Genomic DNA, 24,722 nt, shown 5'->3' with positions numbered 1-24,722 from the left:
TTTCCTATGGATGTTCCCTTTTTCAGAGCCACTGCTTGGGCAGAGGGGGGAACGCGTGGGAAAAGTTGTTGGGCAGAGCTGTGGTGGGCACTGCGGGCTGCTTCTGCTGCCCACACACATTTCGTTAACCATAATAATACCGTACTTGGAAACAAATCCATCTTCAAGCTAATGGTTTCAGAGGGCAATACTTAGTGGTGAACCATAACGCAACAAACCCCGTGCTCAGCCCAGTTCTGCCGCAGGTGAGGTGAAGGTGTGCACAGGTAACACTGCAGAGCTCCACGGGGTTCAGCCTGGGTTGGACATGGAAACGCTATCGGAAGAAAAAGCTTTTTTTTATATCACAGAGAAAATATAATGCTCCTCTAACAATGCACATGATAAGGTATTTATTTGGATGAGCTACTGTGCAAGTAACTATGTATGGTAATGAATGCAAATGTTTCTTATAGTACTTCCACCATGCAGGTACGGAACAGATCTGTCATCACAAGTCAGAAAGATCAGCAGGCTTTGAAACACTACAGCATCTGCAGACTGCATTCACACTTAGACTCGGAAACAGTGCTTTCCTTGGCATTAGAATATCAAATATATTCTTGAAGTACTTGCAAACTTCAGTTTCAGTTCCACCATTACAGTACTGAGAGCACACCACGCTGCCTGTCATACAAAAACAACTCCATATACAGTCACACACAGAGGGAAAAGGACTGTAAACTGCTGCCGGGGCAACGTGCTTCCTTAGCACTTCCACAGGTTGGATTTCAAAGAATAACTTAATGTCACAGTTTAACTAAGGTCAGTAAAAGACAGGAAAATAAGCTTTTCTGGGAATGAAAAGTGGTTTCTTGCAAGAAAGGGATGAATCAGTCAGTAAAGAGCACAGCCTCTTCCTGAAGCTGTGTCAGTATATGGTGGCAGTGTCTCCTGGGATTAGTGAACTTATTTTGCATTCCTACCAACGTGATGCCAGGATCTTATTGAAGACCTGCTCTTCTCTTTGCAGTATGAAAGCAAACCTTGCAGCTCTCTGGAGCACAGCCTCATCCCTCCGGTGTCGGGTCCCTTCCAGCGTCATTAGGTGGGCATCTGTACCCCATTTATTGGGGTTCCACTTAAGGTGGAGATGAAATGTATTGCTGCTGGGACAATTAGCATGAGACCGTGCCTCTCTCCAGGACTGAGCAGGACACGCTGCCTACACAGTCGTGCAAAGACCCGTGATTCCACTTCTTGATTAAGGTATTACTCACTGTGGCAGAAATGGTCCCTTACTGGTAACTGCACCGTAAGCTGAGCTGTATGAAGTTTAATTTTACTGATGTGAGCAGGACAAACATGACCAAAGCTCTACAGGCTGACATAAGCAGGACTGATGTGAGCTAAGTCATGTGACTGCCTAAACATTTACACAGCTGGGCCTGTAGTTATGTCCACAGTGCAAGGCACTGGAACTGCCCCAAGTTCAGTTCTATTGATGTCTCTGCTCAGATATGAACCTAAAGGATACTGTGAAAGGTATGTATGAGGGAAGTGCAGGGATAGGGAGCTGTAATGCTCATTAAAAAATGAAAACTGTAATGCTCGTATGCAAAGACTTTCACATTCTATGGTTGTGTAGCAGCTGTGGTAAAGGGTCAGAGATACATGGTTGGCTGCAGTGCTTTCCTGTCCTGGCAAAACTATTACTTCTATGAAGTCACATTTTACACATGACGCAGTAGAAGAAATCAGTATTTAAATTACCCCATTGCAAATTCCAGTTTGGTAAAGTACATCAGTAGCACAAGAATGTCATGTTTTTCTCTCAGGCGACGAGCATTTCGTTTCTTTCTAAGTTATACTGACTACGGCTTGTTTGCAAAATGCGGGCGGTGGCCATTTAACAATGAACTGCATTTCTGTCCACCTCTTGTCTTTCACTGACCATCAGAGGGGTTCTGGGGTGCTCTGTTTTCTCTTTCCTGCCGCTGCCTTCTGACTCCGTGGGCTCTGGGGGGCTCTGGCAGGCGCTGGACGTGGTGCCCCTGGGCGCTTCGCTGGCGTTTCCTCTGACTGTGATGTGTTCCCATCCACCCTACGAAGGGTTGATAAAGGAATACAGAAAGAGAAACATCAGCCTGCCAGTAACAGTATTTGCTGTGATGCTTTCTGTGCACTTCTAGTTTTATGGTATTTATTTATGACTTCATAACGTTCAGATTACCTATTTGAAACAAATACTTATCAAATCTAAATCAATGACTTCCAGTTATAACGGCAAGATCCATCCCATTTCATTTAAAAAAAGGAAATAGAACAGGAGAACAAAGGTTGATTTCCTGCAGGTGTGTGCAAGCCCAAGCTAGCTCACCAGCTGAGCAGGCTGCTGCCTCTCTCTGAGCACCCCACCTCAGCTGCAGCACGGTGCCCACATACCCCTATGCCGTAGTCCCACGCCAGGCCTTTGGGCTCCATTGGCTGAACCCCAGTGCGGTGGCAGACGGTCCCACAGCTCAGCCCGTGACTTCCTTGCACTTTGTCAGCTATCACCCAGACCTTAAGGAAGCAAAAAGAGGCAATAATAGTATTTGTTCTTCACACCACTGTTCTCAGACATGACAAATCTAAGCCTGTTTGACTGTGTTCACAGACAGCCCAGACTGCCCTAATTCAGTCAGACACCCAACTGGATAGCTGGGTTGTGGTGGCAGCAGTGCCAGAGAGGACAGCTTGGCAGGAAAGAGGTTATACACAGAAATGTTAAGGAAACAGAACAACCGGGCTCTTGAAGGCCAGGGGACGGCTGTATCGCTATTCACAGTCATTTCTTGTCACGCTATTGGGATTCTGTCACTCAGATAATCATACTGTGGAATAAAACCAGTCTGAGAAGCACTTAATTATAAAAATACATTGAGCATAGTTTTTAATAACCCGATGGAGGTGCCAGGAAGCTTAATACACACCTGGTCCAGGGGCCCCACGGACATTTTCCGGATGTTATTTGAGACATGATCCCAAGCAGATCCCTGCGGGTAGCTCGGTGTGATGCCCTGCCGGTACCACAGATTGCCTGTGAAGCAGAAGGTCCTGGTTGCAGCTTGGGGTTTATTTACATAAAGAACTGTGCTTTAGAGAAGTAGAACTTGGGAGTCTCTGAAGGAGACCGCTGCAAAGGGCTTGTTTCTTCGTGGTGCAGCTACTTGTTTCCAGCTTTAGCAGCAGGAAGGTATGCTTAGTTCTGTACATGTAAGGGCACAAAGCCCTTGTGTGCAGCCCTCTGAGAGCCACCTCTATGAGTGTTTTCCAAGTAACAGCATAGATGGAGGAACAGATGATGGTTGTTGTTTAAGGTGCTACCAGCTATTGCAAGACACGTCTCTTTTAGCACATTTATTATCCCTCTTGGAATAATGACCTGTCCAAGCAGATGATTTGACTTGGACTGACGTATACTGATTCATTTTTTCTAACATTGATAAATAGCTTTTAAAACCCTTACCATTTTTATCCAACACAAACACTGATGTTCGTCCCACCGAGACTTGTTTTAACTTTTGTTTCTGAGGTGAAGGAATGTGGTACCAGCAGTCACCTAAACATCAGAAATAGGAGAATAAAACAATGAGAGAACAAGGCCACGTAGAGGAGTTCCTGGAGATGTCTGCAGTGGAAATGCATAGCTGTGCAAGGGAGCTGTGAAAGACGTTACACTCGGTGCATTTAGACTAGCTTGTTTTTAGAGACAAAAAGGGCTTCTAAGTCACCCAAGTGAAAAGCTGATTGACTTCTGTAATGGACAGGATGCTGTGATTATTCATGGCAGTGCAGTAGAGCTCGCATCGCATGTAAGGTGAAGACTGTACCAAAAAGGTACAAGCGCTCACCTGCAGGTTTCTTTGTAGACACTGAGCCCCGATAGAAGGCAGAACCATCTCTAGCAACAGCCCACACCTGGAAAAATGCTCCAACCGAGATGGAAATAAAGGGCTGGTCTGTTCCCACGTGAAGCCAGGATGTTCCCTGACAGATCAGAGATCAGACTGGTTAAAAACCTCTTGATAAATTATTTTAATGATTACCAAATGGGAGTCCCTAAGCAATGAAAAACATTCTAAGTAATAATAATTAAAAACCAAAACCAAAAAGTCTGAACAGAAACAAGGTTCCTGATCCTTGAAGATAACTGGATGTTTAACTCTCTGAAACGAACAGCTTTACTGAATTGTTTACCACAGCCTTTCCCGTTACAATCTCTGGAATTCAGGGCCTGCATGTTTCTGAGGTGCTGGGATACAGACTGACTTCCTGGCTCAAATTACTCTTCTTTGATTATACAGAACAATAATCCCAAAAACTCAAGAGGTGAAAATCTGGCTTCAGATCCCATGTACAAATTCCTGGTCTGGCTGTTGTGCTGTATCTGTGCATACAGATGCGTGCTGTTGTAACAGACTCAGCAGGAAGGAAAAAGAATAACCCCTGAAAATGCTGATTTTCTTGCAGATTTTTTCCAAACACTGAAGTACATTCCATGCATTACACATATATACACACTGTATGTACTTTGCATTTTTTTCCAATTGCAAATATAGCGTAAAGTTAGTGCACGTAAGCCCTAATTTGTTGTTTCAGCACGTTTATGAGGAAAGGTGTGCACCTGCTGCAGTTACTGATGCTGTTTGCTCCTTCCTGAGTGCTTTACTGGACGTGAGGTTGTTATTTCCATCCCAGGACACAGAAAAGTCACACCTGTAGGTATCCCAACACCCCCCCACACACACAGTTAACTGAGCAGAGTTACTTCCAGCCTCTGAAAAGTCAGTGGGCAAACCCCACTGATATCAGTGGCAATTAGATTACAGTCATAATTAAGAGCAATTCTATCACAGGACAGTTTACCTGAATGGGATGTAAACATTATTGACAATGGGGGGAAAAAAGGGAACAAAGCTATCAGTGCAGGAAGTGGAAGTAAAGCACTCAATGAGGAGAAATACACAGGGGATAGGACAGTTTGTGTGGAAGGGACCTTCAATGGTCACCCGGGGACAGGAGAGGTTGCTGGAAGCAGTGTGGCACAAACTGAGGTAAGAAACGCGGGCAGAAAATGGTCACGGTTAAAGGAGAAGGACTTTCAAATCTGGGACACAAAGGGGGAAAAAATAATGAGGTGCTTTGAGAGAGGGCACTGCATGACTGCGTGTACGCACGCGTGTAATTACAGTGAATACATCAATAAGGCAATAAAAATAAACAGGGAGCCTTACAGCTGGGTTTTGCTGTGTCACTCCAAGCCTGCAGAGCACGTCTCCTTTGTCACTGATTGCCCACAGAGCTACTGATTCTTCATCATCTGCATCTGAACTGGGAATTATGGAGATGTCCCACAGGGTAACAGGAGGCACTTCCAGCCATGGCCCGTTGGTGACTATCTTACATTTTCTGAAGTAAAAAAACCCCAGACCCATCAGAAGTATGTACTTTCTATAACTGAATTTGTTCCCTGGTCCACTGTCCTGAGGTCCTCTCATTAAACAGGTACAAGAAGAATTAGTGTTGTTTTTTTTTTTTTGTGGTGTTTTTCTTTTTTAATTTAAAATGGGTTTCCTACACCTGTTCTGATTTCACAAAGCATAAAACCAAGGCTGTCAGAGAACTGAGCTTCTTTTGCAATCCTGCATCCTAGCTGTAACTCAGCGCACAGCAGCTGAATGCTGAAATCAGAATCCCACTGCATAGGGAGCTCCACACCCAGTTCATTCCTGTCTTTGCTATGGGAATCACTTTACAACTTGGGTTTTTTTTTGGTGGCAACTGTTAGAAAGCAAATGTGGCGTCCTAAGGTTAGCAGAGAAAAGGTTCTGAGTTAGAGATGGCTCATCCTGGAACCAGCGCATTTTTCTGAGGCAGCTGCAGCACAGTAGTGCTGCCTGTCAGGGAAACTCCGTGACATTCTGTTGTCACAACAGATATTTCTCTGTAGAAAAAAACGTGCCCAAAAACTCAGCGCATTCCTCTGTCTCCAGTTCTGAAGAACAGGATCCGGCCACGAGCTGTTCCCTATCTGTTTCCAGTTTTAAACTGAATGTTAAAGCAGGAAGAACTGTTTAGGCTCAAGTTGCTTGTTTTATTTCAAGTCCAGATTTTGATGGAATGGATGTTGGTTGGTTGGTTGCATAGCCTGGATGCTTCAGGGCCTCATAAAGATATCATACAAAGGCTGAAACACAAGCTCTGCAGCCTCAGCAACAAACTGAACAATGCCTAACTGTCAGATCACAGTAATTAGTGTAGTTGTTAGGTATTCTAGTACAGAAAGCAGAGAGAAGCTGGAAAAACAGTAAATGCACAAACTTTCCCTTCTTAGTAGAATATCCCAATTGCAGTTTGCTGTTTTCCTGGTTCTGTCTGGATGTGGTGTACTGTGGTTTAAATGGGGCTGGGATTATCTATGGCCTAGTGTATAGCACATGGGAGTCATATGTTAAAATGGTTACTGTAGATGACACGTATTCCAGTTGTTCTAGGTGAATTAGTATGTCCTAGTATACCTAGATTGTATAATTCCTTAATAATTTACCATATAGAAAGAACAGATACAGAGAATCACTAGCTGACTTTTTTCTACAGGTCCCACATAACCAAATAGCTTATCAGCTTAAAATAAAAGCCATCATGCTAAGGACCCCGAGCTTCTCTATTGGAGCTGGGTTATTCTTTGCGGGTTTCTTTACTATTACTTTTGTTCACTGTGTGACGACTCTTCCCCTAGTAACTAAGGGAGACCATAAGGGAGCAGTCAGCATTCAAATTCAAACCTCGTATTCATATCTCAGTTCCTCACCTTGCCCAGCGCCTCCGTCTGACAAAGTCCTTCATTGTCTTGTGGCCATGGTAGGACCTACCAAAACAGATTGGAATACCTGCTCAGGAGGATGTCAGGGCATCTCCAACCTCAGCAGCCACCTGAGAACATTGTCCATGCTTCTGCCCACCAGACAGACCTGCTGCCCTACCCGCCCTGCAAATTCCCATGTTACTGTCCCCATAGGACAGGGGAAATCAAGGCATGCTTGTCCCTGATAAAGCACAGTTAATGTGCAAAACAGCAAAAGAGAAAAAGAGAACTTAAAAGATGCCAGTGAGGATTTTAGGCAGAAGAAGTTGTCTCCTTACGCTGGAAAGTCTGCTGCATACTGCCAGCCTTCCCGGTCAGTTCCACCCGAAGTACTGAAATCAATGTACCAGTCGGATACCTATTGCCAGGAGACAAAAACAACCTGTTTCGATACTTCCACCTTTTGGCATGCCTGCTAGGAATCTTCTAATACTTGCAACATAAATTCACACAGAATTTCCAGGTCTCTTTATTTCACCTGAAGATGAAACAGCCTGAATGGACATCTATTTCCCACTTGAACAAACATCTATTTCCCACTAGACAAACAAAAAAGCCAGAATCCCCAGCGCTTGATGTTCTTTTGACTCTGGAGGACCCAAGTTTCATATCCTACTTGCTAAGCCTTACCTTCTTTGTGAAAAAACTTTCAAAACAAAACTTACCCAGGACCACTGTGGTGAAGGAGGCTTGGTGTTGGCTTTGGTGCACTCCTGCAGGCCAGACGCATCGCTCCACATGTACCTGTCTGTGGGCAGGCCTCTGTGATGAAACCATGCACAGAGAATGCAATGTCATTTACGGCAACAGAATTCCAAAGGGGAGAGAGGGAAAAACTGCCCTTAATAATGAAGAAATGAAAGGTTTTGTGCACTAACAAAGCTAGAACAAGCCCTGTCACATTTCATTTGAAATGAATAGAAAAGTACAGTAAATAATTGCTGCAAATCAAGAAAACAACCTGCTGCTATATCCAGTGACGGGGTTCCACCGCTGGTTCTCATAGATGTAAACGCATTTCACATCCCACTGCGTATAAATGTTATCAGCACTACTGGCCAGTCCTATGAGAAAGAAATCATTTGGATTACAGTACAGGTAAACCTCAGACTCTGCATTTTCAGTTCCATTAGCCACAGTAATACTTTTGATTATCCCGTTTCTTACTTTCAAGCTGACAATGTCAAATTACAGTGCCAAATCCTGCCTGTACAGCCCTACATGTTAGCAAAGCTAGTGGAAGGACAGCATAAATAGCTTGAATAGCTGATTCCATTGGGAAGATAAGAAAGAAACCTGCACCTCACGGGAGAACAGTCACCGTACCTTGAATGAAGCCCCCTCCGTATCCACCAGTATAGACCCACACTGTGTGGTTGTATCCTATGCCCCACACTATGCCTCGGTTATTGCACTCTACCAGTCGAAGGTGACCTCCAATTTGACGCCAAAACCTGCCAGAAAAGTGACAGCATTTTACATTTACCCCATACCACATCCATCAGGAATGTATTCTCACCCCCCTCAATTCTATCATATCCTGAGGAAAAGGCAGCTTCATTTCCTTGTTTATTTAACCTCTGTTCATTCAGTAAGTGAAGGCAGTTGTTAGTTGAAAGCACTCCCTCTGAACGACTACTGCAAAGTTGCTGTAGGGACCCTGTCAGTGCCCTCTGGGAATGGTCAGGCTCTGAACTATATTGCTTTCCTTTTATTTTGTAGCTTATGTTTTGTTTTCTTTTGTGAACTAGTTAGAATAGTCTGGTTATTATCTGTACCTCTCAGCAGCCGTCCGCTGCCTCAGCTCTAACTTCATTCTCATTCTTGGTTCTAAGAATTGCCTTTACCTAATACAAATGATTCATATCTCTGCTATGGAGATCAGGACAAAAAACAGAAGGGTGGATTTAATTCTTCCTGTACTTCTAATCATGGCAGGTTAATCCTTCTGTGGGCTTTATACCGCCAGTCAGCTGTGGGGAAAGTAAAGAAACCACAGAGAAATATTTTAGTTACGGGAATGGCAGGGGAGGCCTCTGTTGTAGATCTCCCCAAGTAAGATATAAGAGGACATCTGCTTTGTGAGTTTCCACATGCTGAAGGTGCTCTACCCTGAAGGATTTCTGAAGTGTTATTGCTGAAAGGCACTTTGTGGAGTAACCCAAATGTAGGGGCGGTTTTTAAGCTGCAGGTTTGGCCTTTCACCCACCAGTCCTGAGGCTGATAACTTTGTGCCTGGAGAGCCGGCAGTGCTGCATAGTCACAGCTGTCACAGAACTACGCAGGAGATGCTCCTGGGCTGTAGTGACTGGGCAGAACTGAGAACTTCATGTTTCCTGACTCAGACACTGATACAGATGGCAGCCCATCAAAGCCACGGACTTGACATGGAAGACAGAGTTTGCAGGATGACAGCCCGTGCTAAAAGCTTCTTACATTTGATCGCATGGCATCGGGTGTGGTCCAGCCTCCAGCTTAGGACTTGGCTCGCTAACGAAGATGTCTCCTTTACAGCTAACTGACCAAATGGCATGGTGAGAAGGAGGGCCCTGAATCCTTCTGCTTTCACAGCAAGACATGGTCAGCAGGGACAGCTAAAAAACAAAAGGCAGAGAACCAGAAGGATTCTTCTTCAGTGAGAATGGTGGATAACTGCAGATTCAGAACGAGTGCAAAGCAGAGCAGACAGGAAGCCTCGGCTGCCTCTGAAGAACTTTAACAGGACTTTTAAAATACTTAATTTGTGGAGATAGGTAAGTGGCCTAGATACTGTAATGCAATGCTCAGATCTCAGAGACTAGCTTTTATGTCTTATCAGCTTGAAATGAAAGACTCATCGATTTACCCAGTCATGCATTTCTTGCTCTGTTGTGGCTGCTAGGCAGATTGGCCATCGCTGCTTTGTCCTTTCAGGTGTGTACAGGGCAAAGGAGTGCTTGCCTTCCTTCAGAACTTCAGCTATAATAGTGACTTCATTCAGGAACACGTGAATGTACTAAGAAGAGAGAAAATAAACGTGACCAAGGTGAACTGACTCAAGATATTCCTTCCTCAGTGCCAGCAGTTTTGCGCTTCAAGACAATGAAAAAGGCCTCCCTGCCAAGGACAGTAAAGAGTCAAATCTTGGTGCAGAAGGAATCCTGTAGCTACCGTGGAACTCGATTTCCAGGCCTACGCCAGCTCTGATTCCTGCTGCTTGTATGCATCATCCCTGCTTGTGATGACTCTGGCCAACTAAGCCTGGTTCTTTCCTCACAGCTGGGAACATTTTGAGCTTCCAGTGCAAAGCTGATGGATTAAGCAATGTGGATGCTTGCTGACTGGATGTTTCTGACAGAGAATTAGCATAGCTCTAGTTTGGAAAAGCTTGTGGCTCTCTATTACCCTGGGATACCTTTGAACTGATTCCCAAAGCAACAACATATCATAATTCACCTTCCTCAAAAACACTTCCTTTCCTCCATAGGATCTTTCTTTGCCATGCATAATCCTTTTGAGGGTCTCAAGCTGAACGCACCTTTTTCTCCTCATGATACATGTAGTAGATGAACAGGATGCTGTCACGCATTCCATCAGTCCCAGTGAACTGCTCGAGTGCCACTCGCACATCCATCCATTTATGAGGCTTCCAATTTCTCCACCATTGCAACATCCCAGTTTTAACCCAAACTGACTGGAAAGCAAACACAAATTTTCCAAAGTAAGGAACCTCCATAAGCAAGGCTCCTCCCTTTTCCAAACGCTGTTTCTCGTGACCACAGGAGATCTCAGCTGCAGGTCTGTATCACACCCGTTAATTCTGACACCGAGTGTATCAGTGTTTAGGACAGACAAAATGAAAACGGAGAAAGCTGCGCAGAAAGGCACTGAAATGATGTGTAAATCAGTGCTAATGTTCTTCTCCTGCAATGAGTGCAACAGCATACAGATACTAATTCATTCTGTGTCCCTTATAACTCAAAATTATAACACAATTTCTGCTCCTGCTTTAAGGGCTTTGACATAATCTTTTTAAATTGAATTAAAACTCTGGACTCCAGGTGTTTTTAAACACCTGAATTGCAGACTTAGCAGCTGGCATTCAGTAATTAGCCATGAGGAGACTCAAACCATGAATGAATCTGAAAAGAGCCAACTAGTCTTAAAAAGGGGGAACTTCAAAGAGAAGTGATGCCATTTAATTGCAGCTGTTGATATTACCATCACTGCTTTATTGACGCAAATTAACAGCGAGTCACTATTTCAATTAAAGGACCTCATGTTATGGTGGAGCCATTCTTACAGTGTTCCACGGCAGCAAATGTTCCTCTGAATTTGATGCTTTGGGATATTAAACAGTGGCTGACCAGTGCTGTATTCACGCCTATACAGAACGATCAGCTGATGTTTTTAGGTGAGAATTTCTAGCCAATTTTTGCTGAGCTGCTGGTTTCCCACAGGGAGCCTAGACAGTGGTACTGCAGGAGAGCTGGCACAGACAGAAATAAAGAGGGGAATAAAAGCTGACAGTAAGTTCAGATCAACACATCAGATTGGCTTCTTGATACCCAGCATTGATAGGTCTAAGTGCTCAGGAGACAGGTGTCCTCATTGCTTACCTGCTCGACAGCCTGTTCGTAGTGCCTGAAGTTCTCCAGTTCCCGCTTCGTCCTTTCACTGAGCTGCTGAAAGATTTGCTTTCGCCATGCTGCTGTCTGTGCTGGAGTGATGGACAGAGAAAGAGACTGCACAGAGGACGACAGATCTGGAACAGAACCCAAACCAGTACATTGCAGTGACCTTTGAATACAGTCCTGTGAAAAAGGAACAGCTGACTCCTCTGAACACCAGACTGAGGCAGTCCAGCCTAGAAGATTTTGCTAATTAGCACTTGAAATGGGATCATTGTACCTTTCAAAAATGAGACTTCTGCCACTCACCGCAGGTAATCAAGAAATACAGTGTATCAATTGTTATGCCAATAGTGAAGGCTGGGATGCCACAGCACATGGTTTATTTTGAAGATAAGTTATATTCCATTATTGCAAGAGTCTCAGTTCCAGCCTCATTCAGTTATCAGTGGGGCTCAGTTTACAGTGGCTCTCAGTGACTCCTGTCTTACCCTTGTCTTACTGTGGATGGTAGAGGGGAGACAGAAGCAGTGGTATTTGCACCTTTCACGAGAGCCTTTCTCACTGCTTCAGTTATTACTCAGTGCTGTTTTGGGTTCTGCCTGATGCTGCATTTGCAGCACACTGTTTTTTTTTTTAACCAAATTCTTACAGAAGCTGAGAGAAAATACCACCTTTACGTTTTTTTATCTCAGTCCCAAAATGCAGCATTATCTTCAGACATGGAATATAACAAAAAACTGCATTAAGAGCTAATGGGCTATCAGAAGTTTTGCACCACGGTTTTGCTTAAAAACAACAAATATGCAACAAAAATCATTTTTCTTAAAGAGAATGAATAACTGTAACCAGAAATACGGTCTGCTGAGGGGACTGAACTGTACCTGATGGAACAGTGAACCATTTCAGTGGGCTGTGCAGATCTACAAGGCAGCCTCCCCCGGACACCCAGGCCCACAGTGGGTGCTCATCAGCTCCGTACTGTTCTTCAGCTCCCACAGAGAACATGCCGAGGGAAGACAGGCTGGATGTTTCTGCAAAGGTGCCGACGGAGAGGACTGCGTGCCTGTGGGCCTCCTTTAAGTCAATGTTTGTCCACTGCAGTTCCGCTGAAGGATTTGGATTTGTGGATTTACAGCTTTCAAGGTGAGCTTTCTCATTACTTGCTGAAGCAGCGAGGGCTTCTCCTTGATCAGAGTCCAGAGGATCCACAGCCACACTGGCAGGTGCTCCTGCTGCCTGGCTGCCTGTGCTGCTGGCTGCTGCTCCCATTGGGGGGGTGCTGCTGAGGTTTGTGGGTATGCTTGAGAGCTCTGTGTCCGAGCAAGTGTCCGCATCACCCTGAATGATGGCATTTGTCTGGTTCTGAACATCATCGGTAAAGAAACAGCCAGCACTGAAGGACAAATAGATTCTTAATTAACTATAACTCAAATGTAGTGAAGTAAGACAAGCCCAAGCCCACAGAAATCATTCCAGCGTTAGGAGAGATACCGTAGATTTTCTTTTAAAGGTAAGAATCTATCCTTAAGGGAAGAGTAACGTGAATCTGGCAGATCAGTCCAGTGGAACTGAAACACGAGAGGAGATTCCACTGATCTTTTCTTTGGGAAAAAAGGGTGTTGGCTGCCTACGGCTCTCAGACAAACCCTGAAGCAACATCTCATTTTCTGGATGTGAAACAGTGAGATTTTTTAAAGCCCATTATCTTGTGATTTCTGTCTGGGCTAGAGAGGGCTTCCACTCAGAGCACAATGACTCAGGTAGCTTCTGCAGCATGCCAGCGATGGAGGCACATCTTGTACAGCCAACAGCCAGTACCCAGCAGGGAGGTACTGCCTTCATCTCTTGAGAAAGAAACATAATGAGGAGAAGGGTAATGCTAAGTGGACTTGCACTCCTCCATGATATTTCACAGGTAACGTCTTATCTTATTAAAGACTGGCTCACATAGGGATACTAAAGCCCAGAAAATCGTGCTGTACTGACAGCGTGCAGTGAACTCCAAAATGGGAGTGTCAGCTTCTGCTCTGACAGCAGCAACTGCTACCTATTGTTAATTTTAATGGCAAAAAAGTAAATGCTCTCTGGTGTACATAACGGTTAGGTGCCTTCTCTGCTTCCCTCTGCCTGTACAAAACATCTCCTGGCAATGAAGCTCCTAATGCAGAGTCTCACGCAGGTATTTTATGAAGCACCTGAGCAGACTTGTTGAGCTCCCCGTCTGAGATCTGTCACTCTCTCGAACACAAACAATTGCTTTCCACATCTTCCCACTGAGCTCACTTGGCGTGACACCTTGACGAAAATAGATAGTTCTGTCATCGCAGCCAATTCCCCAGACCTAGGGAAGGAAAGGGCTCGGTGAAGGAAACGGCATGCAATGTAGGTGGGTACTGTTTACAGAAGAGCTGCAATAGTGGAAAATTCACTGTGAAAATCTGCCCAACTTGACATTTTCCCTTTCTGCTCTTCCTTACTGCTGATGCTGTAGTTGCAGTATCAAAATTATGCACCATCATGAGAAGACAATTTGCACGTGAATGTCTCACAAGTGATGTGCTGACTGTGATCTGCTGGTGAAGAAGGAAGCCATGCATTGCTTCCTAGCGGCTCAGTCACATGGACCTCTTGTTCAGCTGTCCATATGGGCACCGCTGATGGTCCTCGCCTGCGCAGCAAACACGAGTAGCTTCACAACTCATACACAGCTATCTTACCTGGTTATTTAAGCCTACGTTTACCATCATCATTTCTCCAACCATCTCAATCCAGCTTGTTCCACATGGATTATGTGAGTTCACACCTCTTCTAAACCATACCTGCAACAACAACAACAGAAGTCTAAGGTTTGCCCTCACTGTAATGTACTGGCAGGCAGACTGCTGCAAGATACCTTCTTTAGTGGATCAGTTTTAATCAGGTGAAGATAAAATAATTCTAAGACAGTTGCAGTTTCTCAGCCCCTAGAAAAATATTTGCGCTTCCATGTAAACTGTAGGCTATTTTTTGGTGACTAAATCAACTTCCAAATAGCATTTCTGTGAAGCTGGGATGACAGAGGGAACTGTCAGAGGGATCTTTTCAGTGCTACTGCTCCATGAACTGTCTACTCTTAGATTAGTTTTTACCAATCAGAAAGTGTGTGTGGGCTGGGTACCTGGAAAAATTTCCAGCTGAATGTCTATGTTTAGGATCTGGTCTTACAATGGCAAGCAGCTATGTTAGAACTTGTTGGTTGAAACGTGTGGCAGACACAGCATTTGACTGCTTTGGGCATATCTGAAGAAAAACAGGGCTCAGTGCTGGGACCGCTTCTGTTTAACATCTTCATTGATGATCTGGATGAGGGGATTGAATAAGTTTGCAGACGACACCAAGCTGGGAGGGAGTGTTGATCTGCATGAGGGGAAAGGGCACTACAGAGGGACCTGGATAGACTCAATCTATGAGCCAAGGTTAACGGCATGAGTTTCATTAGGGCCAAGTGTCAGGTCCTGCATTTTGGTCACAACAACCCCAGGCAACCTTCCAGGCTTGGGGAGGTGTGGCTGTAAAGCTGCCTGATGGAAAGGGACCTTGGTGTGCTTGGATGTGGTGCTCAGAGATATGATTTAGCAGAGGGTTGTTAGTTAAGGTACTATGGTTAGGCTGCAGTTGGACTTAATGATCTTCGAGGTCTTTTCCAACCTGGGTAATTCTATGACTCTATGATTCTATATGTATTGTCAATGCTAAGTCAGGGCTTGAAGCAGTGATGGAGCACCTGGTGGGAAGGCAGGGCCAGCCCAGGGGAGCTCAGGTGCATGCAATGCAATGCACTGAGTGACCAGAAGTCTGGATTCACTCCTTCCTAGACCTCATTTAAGGGCTGGCAGTGGAGGCAAGGGGTATCACTGGAGATCCCTGCATACCTGAGACCTTTGGAAGGTAAGCAGCTCCCCTCCTCTCCTCTCTGTCTATGGTTGTTGCATTTGAGTATATCCTTACTTCCTGCAGCCTAGGATTTTCTTACCCTGCTCTTATTGCTGTGCTTTCTGTTGCATTATAGCATTACAATGTGTTAGCTTTTCTATTTTTATGTAGTGTTTTTATCAGCAGATGGAGCAGGCAGGATGCAGTCAGGTGCAATGGCACAGTTGACAAACAGTGCCTCATTAAGCCAGAGTAACTCAATTATTTTAAACCACTAGACATTTGTTTATCCCCAGATGAATGTCTAAAGCAAGAGCTACTCTATCTTGGTGTGACTATCTTATCTTGTATCAGTGCTTCAGTCACGTAACATCCTCATGTGAAGAAGCACATAAACAACACAGCCAACAAAAGAATCTCATTCATGTTGCCCATTTTCTATGAAGTTATAAGCTCTGGAAGTTACAGTGTCAAAGTAAAGAGTTCTAAAGGATTACAGTGTCTGGATATCAAACATACTTTCTTCCCAAGGAAGATTCAATATCAAGAGATTTCTCAAGTTGCACCCAACCACGTATACTGCAAACCAGAGAGCATTCCTATAGCAAGAGGGAATAGAATTCCCCAAACTGTAGCTACAGGGGGACCAAATGACCAATGTTTCATTTGAAAGCTACTTTGTTTCAGGAAAGCAAATACAGAAAGGAAGTATAAAAACAGAACTAGAGCACTAAGCTCTTACTTTTCGATCTTTTGTGATGCACCACACCACATCGACACCCACAGAGACGTGCATGATCCCATTTTCAGAGCTTGGGGACTCCACAGTGCTCCAGGAAATTCCTGCAAGAAACAAAACACAGAAGCCATTGTATGTTATTTTCTTTTTTACCATAACAAAAATCAGAGCGGTTTCCTGGTAAATATAAAATACCTTGAGGGTTATTCCTGTCAATTCCTTCTCTTACAATAGCTTGCCCTTCCCAAAGAGTTGCCCAAAGGAGGTCATAAGGTCCACAGCTGATCTGTGCAACCTCACCAGGAGTGCTGATTAAGGACCACGTGGAACCTTCTGGATTGTGATGGCAAACATTTTCTCTGTACCACACCTAGACAAGAAAGAAAAGAAAAATGTGACTACAACAATGAAACTATTGAGACAAGTGTGATGACATCTTGATGGGCTGGAAAGACCCTCTCCTTTAACAACTGCTTTTTCTTTCTTTTTGTTCCATGTTTGTACTCTGGCCTTTAGAAATATTTTTATGCAGCTGAAGATTATTTCCTTATTTATTAAGGGAGGAGGTGTTTTTACGGATTAGCTTTTAGCATAGAAACGAATCTGGATTGGAGGTGTGACCTGCTGCAGTGAGTTCTGTGTATGTTTCAAGATTTAAACAAACCCACTTCAATACACATCACAGTGTGTTTTAAAAAACACAAAAACCAGGAGGAATGAACAGCACAGATGTGTTCCTGTTAGAATGAGAGCCCAAACTCGCCTTCACTGAGCACAATATGGATACAAATTCCATTCTGTGCAGCTTTCAAGAGACATCCAGTCCATGTGCTGGCCTGTTCATACTGCCTGCGTGCTTATAGTGAGACCCCAGTGGAAATAAGTGCATCAAACAAAGAAAGCAGCCTGTAGTGGGCATATGGATGCTCCAAAATACACCTGCTGAGTGCCATACCAACATTTGTAGAAATACATTTTTCCTTTAGAGGCTTTTACTTTGGGAAATGAAAGCTGTGTATATGTCAGTCAAGTGAGCCTTATGAGTGGGATGCTTGTCACTAATTACCAGGGAGTCTGAGCCATGGGAAGTTTTATTTTTAAACAATTTAACCAAGATTATCTACTTTGGCAGGCAGAGCTGAGCGTGACTGAAATCTCAGGCTACCTGTTAGAATGTTGTTCTTCATGAGACCACAAGATAGAAATTGCCTGTCTAGAGACAAAGGAAGGCTACTCAGCTCTAACAATAATAGAAGGAAAGCAAGAAGCCTTCTTTACATCACTGAGCAAAAGAGGAGAGACTTTTGGATGGCCTAAAACCAAAAAGAAAAGAAAAAAGATGGATAGCTTTCAGTAGAAAGTAAAAGTATTCCAGAGCTGGATTCCATGTTGCTAAGTTGGGAAACTCCAACAGCCACCTCAATTCTAGAGAACTTCATGGAGCAGGCCTTCCTCTCTATTAGTGGTGCCACAGTTAGCATTCTGGGCAGTTTTCAGGATGTACAAGCTAGTTCACCCAAGTTTGTAAGGCTCAACTGTTTATAGAGGTTTAATGCTTCCAAATTCCAGCAACCCTAAGAGATACTGCGCCTTTCCATTTAGAATACAGGTTGTTAAACAGTGTAGTCTTACAGCAGTTCTTAGATTCTCTCTGCCAGATGCACAAACAGCATAGTTTTATCAGTGTAAGATGGTAACAAACCTGCCTTGCTTTAAAAGTATTCAACTCCTTTGCTGGAGAGCTGGGCAGTAAGAAACCGGATGAGGTTTAACATAAGCAAGTGTAGAGTCTTGCATCTAGGTAGAAATAATTGCATACACCAGTACAGGTTGGGGGAAGACCTGCTGGAGAGGAGCTCTGCTGAGAGGGACCTGGGCGTCCTGGTGGACGACAGGTTGGCCATGAGCCAGCAGTGTGCCCTTGTAGCCAAAAAGGCCAATGGCATTCTGGGGTGCATTAAAAAGAGCGTAGCCAGCAGGTCAAGGGAGGTGATCCTCCCCCTCTACTCTGCCCTGGTGAGGCCTCATCTGGAATACTGTGTCCAGTTCTGGGCTCCCCAGTACAAAAAAGACAGGGATCTCTTGGAAAGAGTCCAGCGGAGGGCCACAAAGATGGTGAAGGGCCTGGAGCATCTCCCCTATGAGGAGAGACTTAGGGAACTGGGTCTGTTTAGCCTTGAGAAAAGAAGGCTGAGAGGAGACTTGATCCAGGTTTATAAATACCTGAGGTGTGGGAGCTATAGTGACGAGGCTGGTCTCTTTTCAGTAGTGCGTGGGGACAGGACTAGGGGCAACGGGCTGAAACTCCAGCATAGGAAGTTCCGCACGAATGTGCGCAAGAACTTCTTTACAGTGAGGGTGACGGAGCACTGGAACAGGCTGCCCAGGGAGGTGGTGGAGTCTCCTTCTCTGGAGATATTCAAGACCCGCCTGGACGCCTACCTGTGCGACATGGTGTAGGGAGCCTGCTTTGGCAGGGGGGTTGGACTCGATGATCTCTAGAGGTCCCTTCCAACCCCTATAATTCTGTGATTCTGTGATTCTGTGATTCCTTTTCAGTAGTAACTCAAATTAGAAAACTTATGGAATGTGCACATACCCTTCCTTGTAAAGAAACTGCCCACACTGATAAACGGCCAGGAGGCTCATCAGTGATTTCCCATCCTCCAATCGAGATGTCATTGAAAGGGTCTGGCAGCCGGTCTGGGTCATCATGTGACACGATCTGAAGGAAGGACAGAAAGATTGAGAACAGGAGAAAAGATGCTGCAGTGAATAGCTGAGTTGGCTGATGGCTTATTTTACTCAGTGTGGATGGCTTATTTTACTCAGTGTGGATGGCTTATTTTACTCAGTGTGGATGGGTTATTTTACTCAGTGTGGATGGCTTTAAGTGCTGCTTGCTGAAGTGGCCAAGCATGGGGCTTCTACCTCGCGTTGTAGGCTACTAGACAGAGAATGGGGAGACAGCTGAAGCAACACAGGGTCATTGTTTCAGCCCCCAGCTAAGGAAACTTTTGCTGCAGAACACTCCATAGAGACGTTCTTTGAATTGGAAAGCTGGAACATCATTAACTACAATTTTTGCTCATCCTCTGAATGGAACAGAAATTATTGAAGAAAGGTTATTCATACAGATAAAGGACAGAGCTGGTAAATGATGCTAAACAGGTGCTGTCTTGAAAGCAAATGCTTTGTCAAATAACCAGGTGAACTTAAACGGTTGGTTTGAAGTTTGTAAAGGAGCTGAGCATCTCTATCTGCATTAGTACGAAATGTGGCACCTTACTGCCACAGGTCCCTATGAAAAACCCCAGATTTCCATTTATGCTTGCATGAATTACAAGGCTGGAAATCGAGGGATCTAGATCCAGCCTGGAGGGCAACAATAATCAACTATAAGCTCGGGGATATTAATTTGTGATTTCAGAAAAGTCACTTCAGCTAATATGTAAAAGATCTCCAGAACCTTCGCCCAAACATCCCGTGATTTGTATCTCCTGTATCTGATCCACCTCCTGCGTCTCACACAAGAATTCCATTTCTTGTCCTTTGTGTAGGTGCTGGGGAAGTCTATGGCGTAAGTCCAGCCCTGCAAACAGAAGTTTTCTTTCATGAAAATCTGCAGCAAGGAAAAGCCTGAAATCTTTACTTGGAGGAATTCTGCACACGAGTCATTCTTACAAACCCAGTACAAGTTTCTGTGCATGTCCCAACAGCCTAATTAACAGATCAGTTAATTCTATGAAGGATTTGTGAATCGTGTCCTAATTCCTCTGCATGATATATAAAGAACAAAGAAGACACAGTAAAGCATTTTGCTTTCTTCATAATGGTTATGAAAAGCAGCGATACCAGCTGGCAGCATTTCATGGCCTGATGCAAGGAGAAAAAACAACTCCTATCAACTCAAGAAGCCTTCAAATGAGATTCATCCTCATGTTGTGCTGTAGCTGAGCTATCCCCCAGAAAGAAGCAGCTGTGGGAAGTGCTTTCCATTTTCACAGCCCTTTCTCCCACTTATAAAAAATGCCTTCTAGTTTACAGACTAAGGATTCCCAGAACAGATCTCTTTTCAGTATTGTTCACCTACCCCTTTCTCTGTTGGTTCCCCTCCAATATTTTCATCCACATACCAGTCAGACTCCCACTCCCAGTGTGGCGAAGGCAGTGTGAAACTATCAAGCTGCTGATGCTTCAGCCCGCTCACGTCACTCCACTGCCAGCGGTCACTGGGCATTAATTTCTCACAAAAGCCCCCGACTGGATTCCAGCGCTGCCAGAAAATAGAGAAAACGTTTTACTTGGAGTCCCAGCACCACAGTGGAATCTGCAGACCCCAACTGAATCATGAGCAATGAGTGTATTTTTAAGCTGGGTTAGCAGAAGACTGATTCTTGGGGTGAATGACCAGGAGCTGATGCTGTAGGGCTGCAGCTTGCGTTCCTTGGAAGAAGCTTTTCTTTAAACTATCAGAGAAGGGTTGCTTGACTGCAGCACCAGTCCCAACCGAGTGATTTGCAGCTATGTAAATAGGAAAACCCAATGATAGAGTTTACTGCTAACAGTACGTTGTTCTTGGTGATGTGTGGCTCTGTGACACTGTAGCATTAGGATAACTGCTGTGTGTAACTCATGGGAGAAAGATGATTAACATCTTGCCTACACTAGAAACACAGCAGCGTTTCTATGCCAGAAACCACATCAAGAGGACTACATCAGTAAATGTTCTTGTACCTTATGTTACAGAGGGTTTTTTTTCTCTAAATCTGGCTTTAATCAGTTGTAGAACAGACAACTTGCCTGGCTTTTCACCAGCACAGTTGTGGTTCTTCTTCGCCCTCCCCCCCCCCCCAGCTTTACTCTCTATAGAAACACTGGTGAGGTTTGTCAGGTGATGCTGCTCTGCACGTCAGGTACTACTGGAGTTCAATTCTGTTGTTGTGAGCTCTTGCAGAGTATTTCTCCTCTGTGCTTTCTAATATCTTGCTTTCTGTTTTTCAAACAAACAAGTTTACATAACAAACCAAGTAGCTTTTAAGGCTTTGCATTTTTAAAGAACGTTTCCATAGACAAGGAACATTCTTAAATGAGTGGGAAGTTGTATCAGCGTTAAATTATGCATTAAATTAGTTTGTTATATTTTCACCTATAAGTTAATGTCTGCTCTCAGCTTACATTTATCCCTTTACCCCTTAGAAAGCAGTGAAATGTACTGAAGAGAATCCCTCTGTTTTGTCTCCCAAATGACTTCTGGATCAGATAAAAAGAAAACAGAGAAATTTTCTTTTGAACACCATTTTAAAGACATTCTTCTCAGGTATCTTCCATTGAAAGGATCATCTTAACGTTTATATACACAAAAAGCTGGAAATAAACTTTAATGGAGAATCAGTGCCCTTATTAGACAGTTCACTGTTACGTTACAGAAACAGCATTTTCTTAAGAATGGTGTGTTTTTGTTGGCTGGGAGTTACGGTGGGTGTTTTTGTAAGGGAACTGTGTGCTCGTCACACACTGCACACATCAGTTCCTATCTGAAGTGGTTGCAGTGTGCTGCAGCACCTGCTGCTGTTGCTTTGGGAAAGACTTTCCTTAGGGAATTAAAATATTGACAGAGTAACCCAGCTGGCACATCTGTACTCTTCAGAAACACGAGTTATGTGGTGAGAAAAACGTGCAGAGACAGCTGATCTAAGGATGCACTGTTGTTCCGTTCTGAAGAATACATAGCAGCAGTACCCATAATACTACATACCTGATTCTCATAGGTTTCTTCCTGGTATCTGATGGGAACATCACCTGAGAATACGTAGGTGTACACTTGATGGTCACAGGCTATTCCCCAGCAGCACTGCTTGACAGCAGAGACCCGCTTGAATTCCAGCTGTGTGTCCTTACAGAGCTCCCAGTACTGGCCAACCGTAGACAGAGTGTAAACCCTCCCAAAAATGTCAACAGCCCACAGAAGGGAACTGGACATGGCCATGTCTGAAAGGCAAAAAGGAGGGATTGAAGAGAAACTGCATCAGAAAAAAGAAAAAAGAAAAAGGGGAGTCCTTGCTTAGGGGCACAGTGGAACGCCACTTCTCAGTTGACAAATGGCAGCTTTCAAACCTGCCTGCTTTCTGATGGTTGCTGGCAGTGATGCACCGTGCCTGAGCAGTGGAGATACACAACACAGAACCTGGAAACAGCCACACCAGTGTCCGAACTGCCTGCTGAGTTCGTGAGGATGCCAGGGAGGGGGGCTTCAGAAGGTGGGAGGAACACAAAGACTCATCTGCTCTGCTGGAATTCATGTATTCCAGGTGCCTGCAAAGCCAGGTCCAGCAGGGCAGAAAGTTAACAGTGAGAAGAAAATGTGTAGCAGCAGAGAAGCCAGGAAGGTCAGAAAGGCAAAATTCTCCTGGTAGCTGCAGCACAGCTATGAGCAATCCTGTAGTTTTGGCTTCTAGGTTGTTTTGTTGCTGTTGCAGGCAGTATCTGCGCTCTGTGCTCTTGTGAAGCTCCTCAGCACTGCTGCTGCAGTTCCTTCCCACGGGACGATCTGAGGATCTCCACGTGAAGCCTCCCCGGGAAGCAGTAAGACACAGCTAATTGTGTCTGTAAGAAATAGGAGTGAGAAGCAGGGCCTGTACAGCGCACTTCACCCCGGACCTGCCTGTTCTGCTCTTTGTCTGCATTTCTGCCTTGTTCAAAGTGGGCTACTACAGAAAGACAATAAGAATGGAATGCAACAAGGATGAGGTGGAAGTGATGTGGTACCACTGGGACAACAAAGCCCGTGAAAATAACGCTGTCAGTGTTTGCATTGAAAATCCTGCGAAGCTGTCTCTGCAACAGAGGAAAATGTGCTTTCAGTTTTGAGCAGCCAGAACGCAGCAAGGGTGGGGTGAAGGAAGCATCGTGCATAACGCTGGGATGGGCCGATGGAGTCAGGCGTTAAAGGAGGACAAACGCACACACGGAGGAGAAATACCCTGAGCAGCTCCAAAAAAACGAGTAAAACCTCCAGCTATCCCAAAGATGAAGTTAGGAAAACTACAGATGGGATGGACCGAGCGCAGGTGCAACTGAATGAAGATATCGCAATATTATCGCTGCAGTAAGCGGGCTTCTGGGGATCGGCCTTGGAAATTTCGAGACGGAGCGTTTGGAGAACCGCGTGAAACCGCACAGGGCCGGGAGCCGTGCGGGCTGCGCTGCGGGCGAAGCCAAACGCCGCTCGGCTGTGCTCGGTGGGTGCCGGCGCTGCTGCTCCCTGCCGTTCCCGGGGCAGCCGCGCTGCGGTCGGTGCGGCTACGGCTGCTGCGATGGAGGCCGCGCGCTGCGGGCTGAGATTTCCTGCCGGCGTAACCGAGATGGAGAATTCCACGCAGGAGGATCCACGCCTGCCGTGCGGCCCGGCAGCTCCCGCTGAGCGCCGGCGGCCGTGGAGCGGCGCGGCGGGACTTGGTTCCACCACGAAACGGCCGCAGCCGGCACTAATTCATGGCACAGGAGCGCACGTCGCCGGTCTCACGGCGGTACCGCGGCCGTACGATCGCCGCTTCGCACCCGCGCGGACGTCGGAGCGCACAGCGCGGTGAGACCCGGAACGGCCGAGGCGGAGCCGACACCGCGGCCGGGAAGCCGCCCCGCTCCCACGGCCGTCACACCGCCCCGCCCGCCCTGCCCGCGGGGCTCCGCGCCCTCCCGCCGCTCACCTGCCCGGCCGCGGCCTCGCCGCTCCTCGCCTGCGGATCGGAGCCCGCTTCGGCCCCGCGCGGCCCGGCCACGGCACGGCGGCCCCGCGGCGCAGCGGGGCGGTGACGGCCGCGCTCCCAATGGCCGCCCCGCCGCCGGTGGGCGGGCAGCGTCACGGCTGAGCCCGGCGTGGGGCTGCGGCTCCGGGAGGCTTCCCTGCCCCGGGGAAAGCGGTTGGCGGCTCCGTGCGCTGGGTGCGGGCTGTCGGCCGGGTTGGAACAAACGGCGTTTACGTGGAGTTACGCTTAGCCTGTTTGTAAACGCCTTGTCTGCAGCGTCAGACCGAGGGGACCCTCCTGGCCCGGCCCGGGGGATGGGGGGGACACACAACGCGCTGCCGGGCCGCCTGCAGCCCGCTGCCAAACAGGGACCTCCGGTGGAAAGGTTGGCAGGGGGAGCTCCGCTTTTGACAGCACGTTCCAGGCCTTCCGAAGGGAGTCAGGAAATCTGCCATGAGACATGAGAACTTCCACGTCTGTGGATTCGCATTGCCACGCGAGGGACGCCTACAGAACAGGAACTCCTTCAGATTACCGTGCACCCTAAGGATAACACAGGAGGATGGAAAGCTGTCCTTTGTTGCATGGTGGGGATCAGACCGGGGGCTTCTCGTGGCTGTGGAGGGCACACCGGCTCCGTGCCCGCAGAGCTGCCCGCTGTGCCCGGCGCAGTGCTGCTCCAGCACTGTTTGATGGTTTTTGAGCAGTTTAGTGAAATTTATCTATAAAACGCCATTTTATTGCCAGAATTTCATTCTGCAGGGGTTTGAGCAGCCGTGTCTCTGGTACAGCTAGCGGTTCTTAGCCCAGATGTCTTTCGA

The 24,722-nt window shown here is 46.0% G+C and overlaps 1 protein-coding gene across 2 annotated transcripts; it reads right to left on the bottom strand.

Moving 5' to 3' along the window:
- Nucleotides 1-375: 375 nt before the first annotated feature.
- On the bottom strand, nt 376-23,975 carry TECPR1 (tectonin beta-propeller repeat containing 1). 2 transcript variants are annotated; one of them, XM_072348924.1, is made up of 25 exons: nt 23,863-23,975; nt 21,912-22,144; nt 20,247-20,429; nt 19,623-19,745; nt 18,753-18,878; nt 16,349-16,523; nt 16,157-16,257; nt 14,220-14,321; nt 13,698-13,843; nt 12,384-12,895; nt 11,488-11,633; nt 10,407-10,562; nt 9,735-9,884; nt 9,326-9,483; nt 8,216-8,343; nt 7,851-7,953; nt 7,555-7,651; nt 7,168-7,247; nt 6,836-6,892; nt 5,259-5,433; nt 3,876-4,011; nt 3,491-3,583; nt 2,955-3,061; nt 2,425-2,544; nt 376-2,083 (listed from the first exon to the last, which is right to left on the bottom strand). In XM_072348924.1, exons 2-25 carry the CDS (start codon nt 22,140-22,142, stop codon nt 1,889-1,891), a joined length of 3,600 nt encoding a protein of 1,199 aa, XP_072205025.1. In that variant the 5' UTR covers nt 22,143-22,144; nt 23,863-23,975; the 3' UTR covers nt 376-1,888. The 2 variants fall into 2 exon arrangements, with proteins under 2 accessions (XP_072205025.1, XP_072205026.1); XM_072348925.1 differs by lacking the exon at nt 23,863-23,975 and adding an exon at nt 22,275-22,739.
- Between the last annotated feature and the right edge of the window lie 747 nt (nt 23,976-24,722).

Source organism: Excalfactoria chinensis, chromosome 14 (assembly GCF_039878825.1).
Source record: "Excalfactoria chinensis isolate bCotChi1 chromosome 14, bCotChi1.hap2, whole genome shotgun sequence".
Lineage (NCBI taxonomy): Eukaryota > Metazoa > Chordata > Aves > Galliformes > Phasianidae > Excalfactoria > Excalfactoria chinensis.
This window is presented reverse-complemented; position numbering and strand designations above follow the sequence as displayed.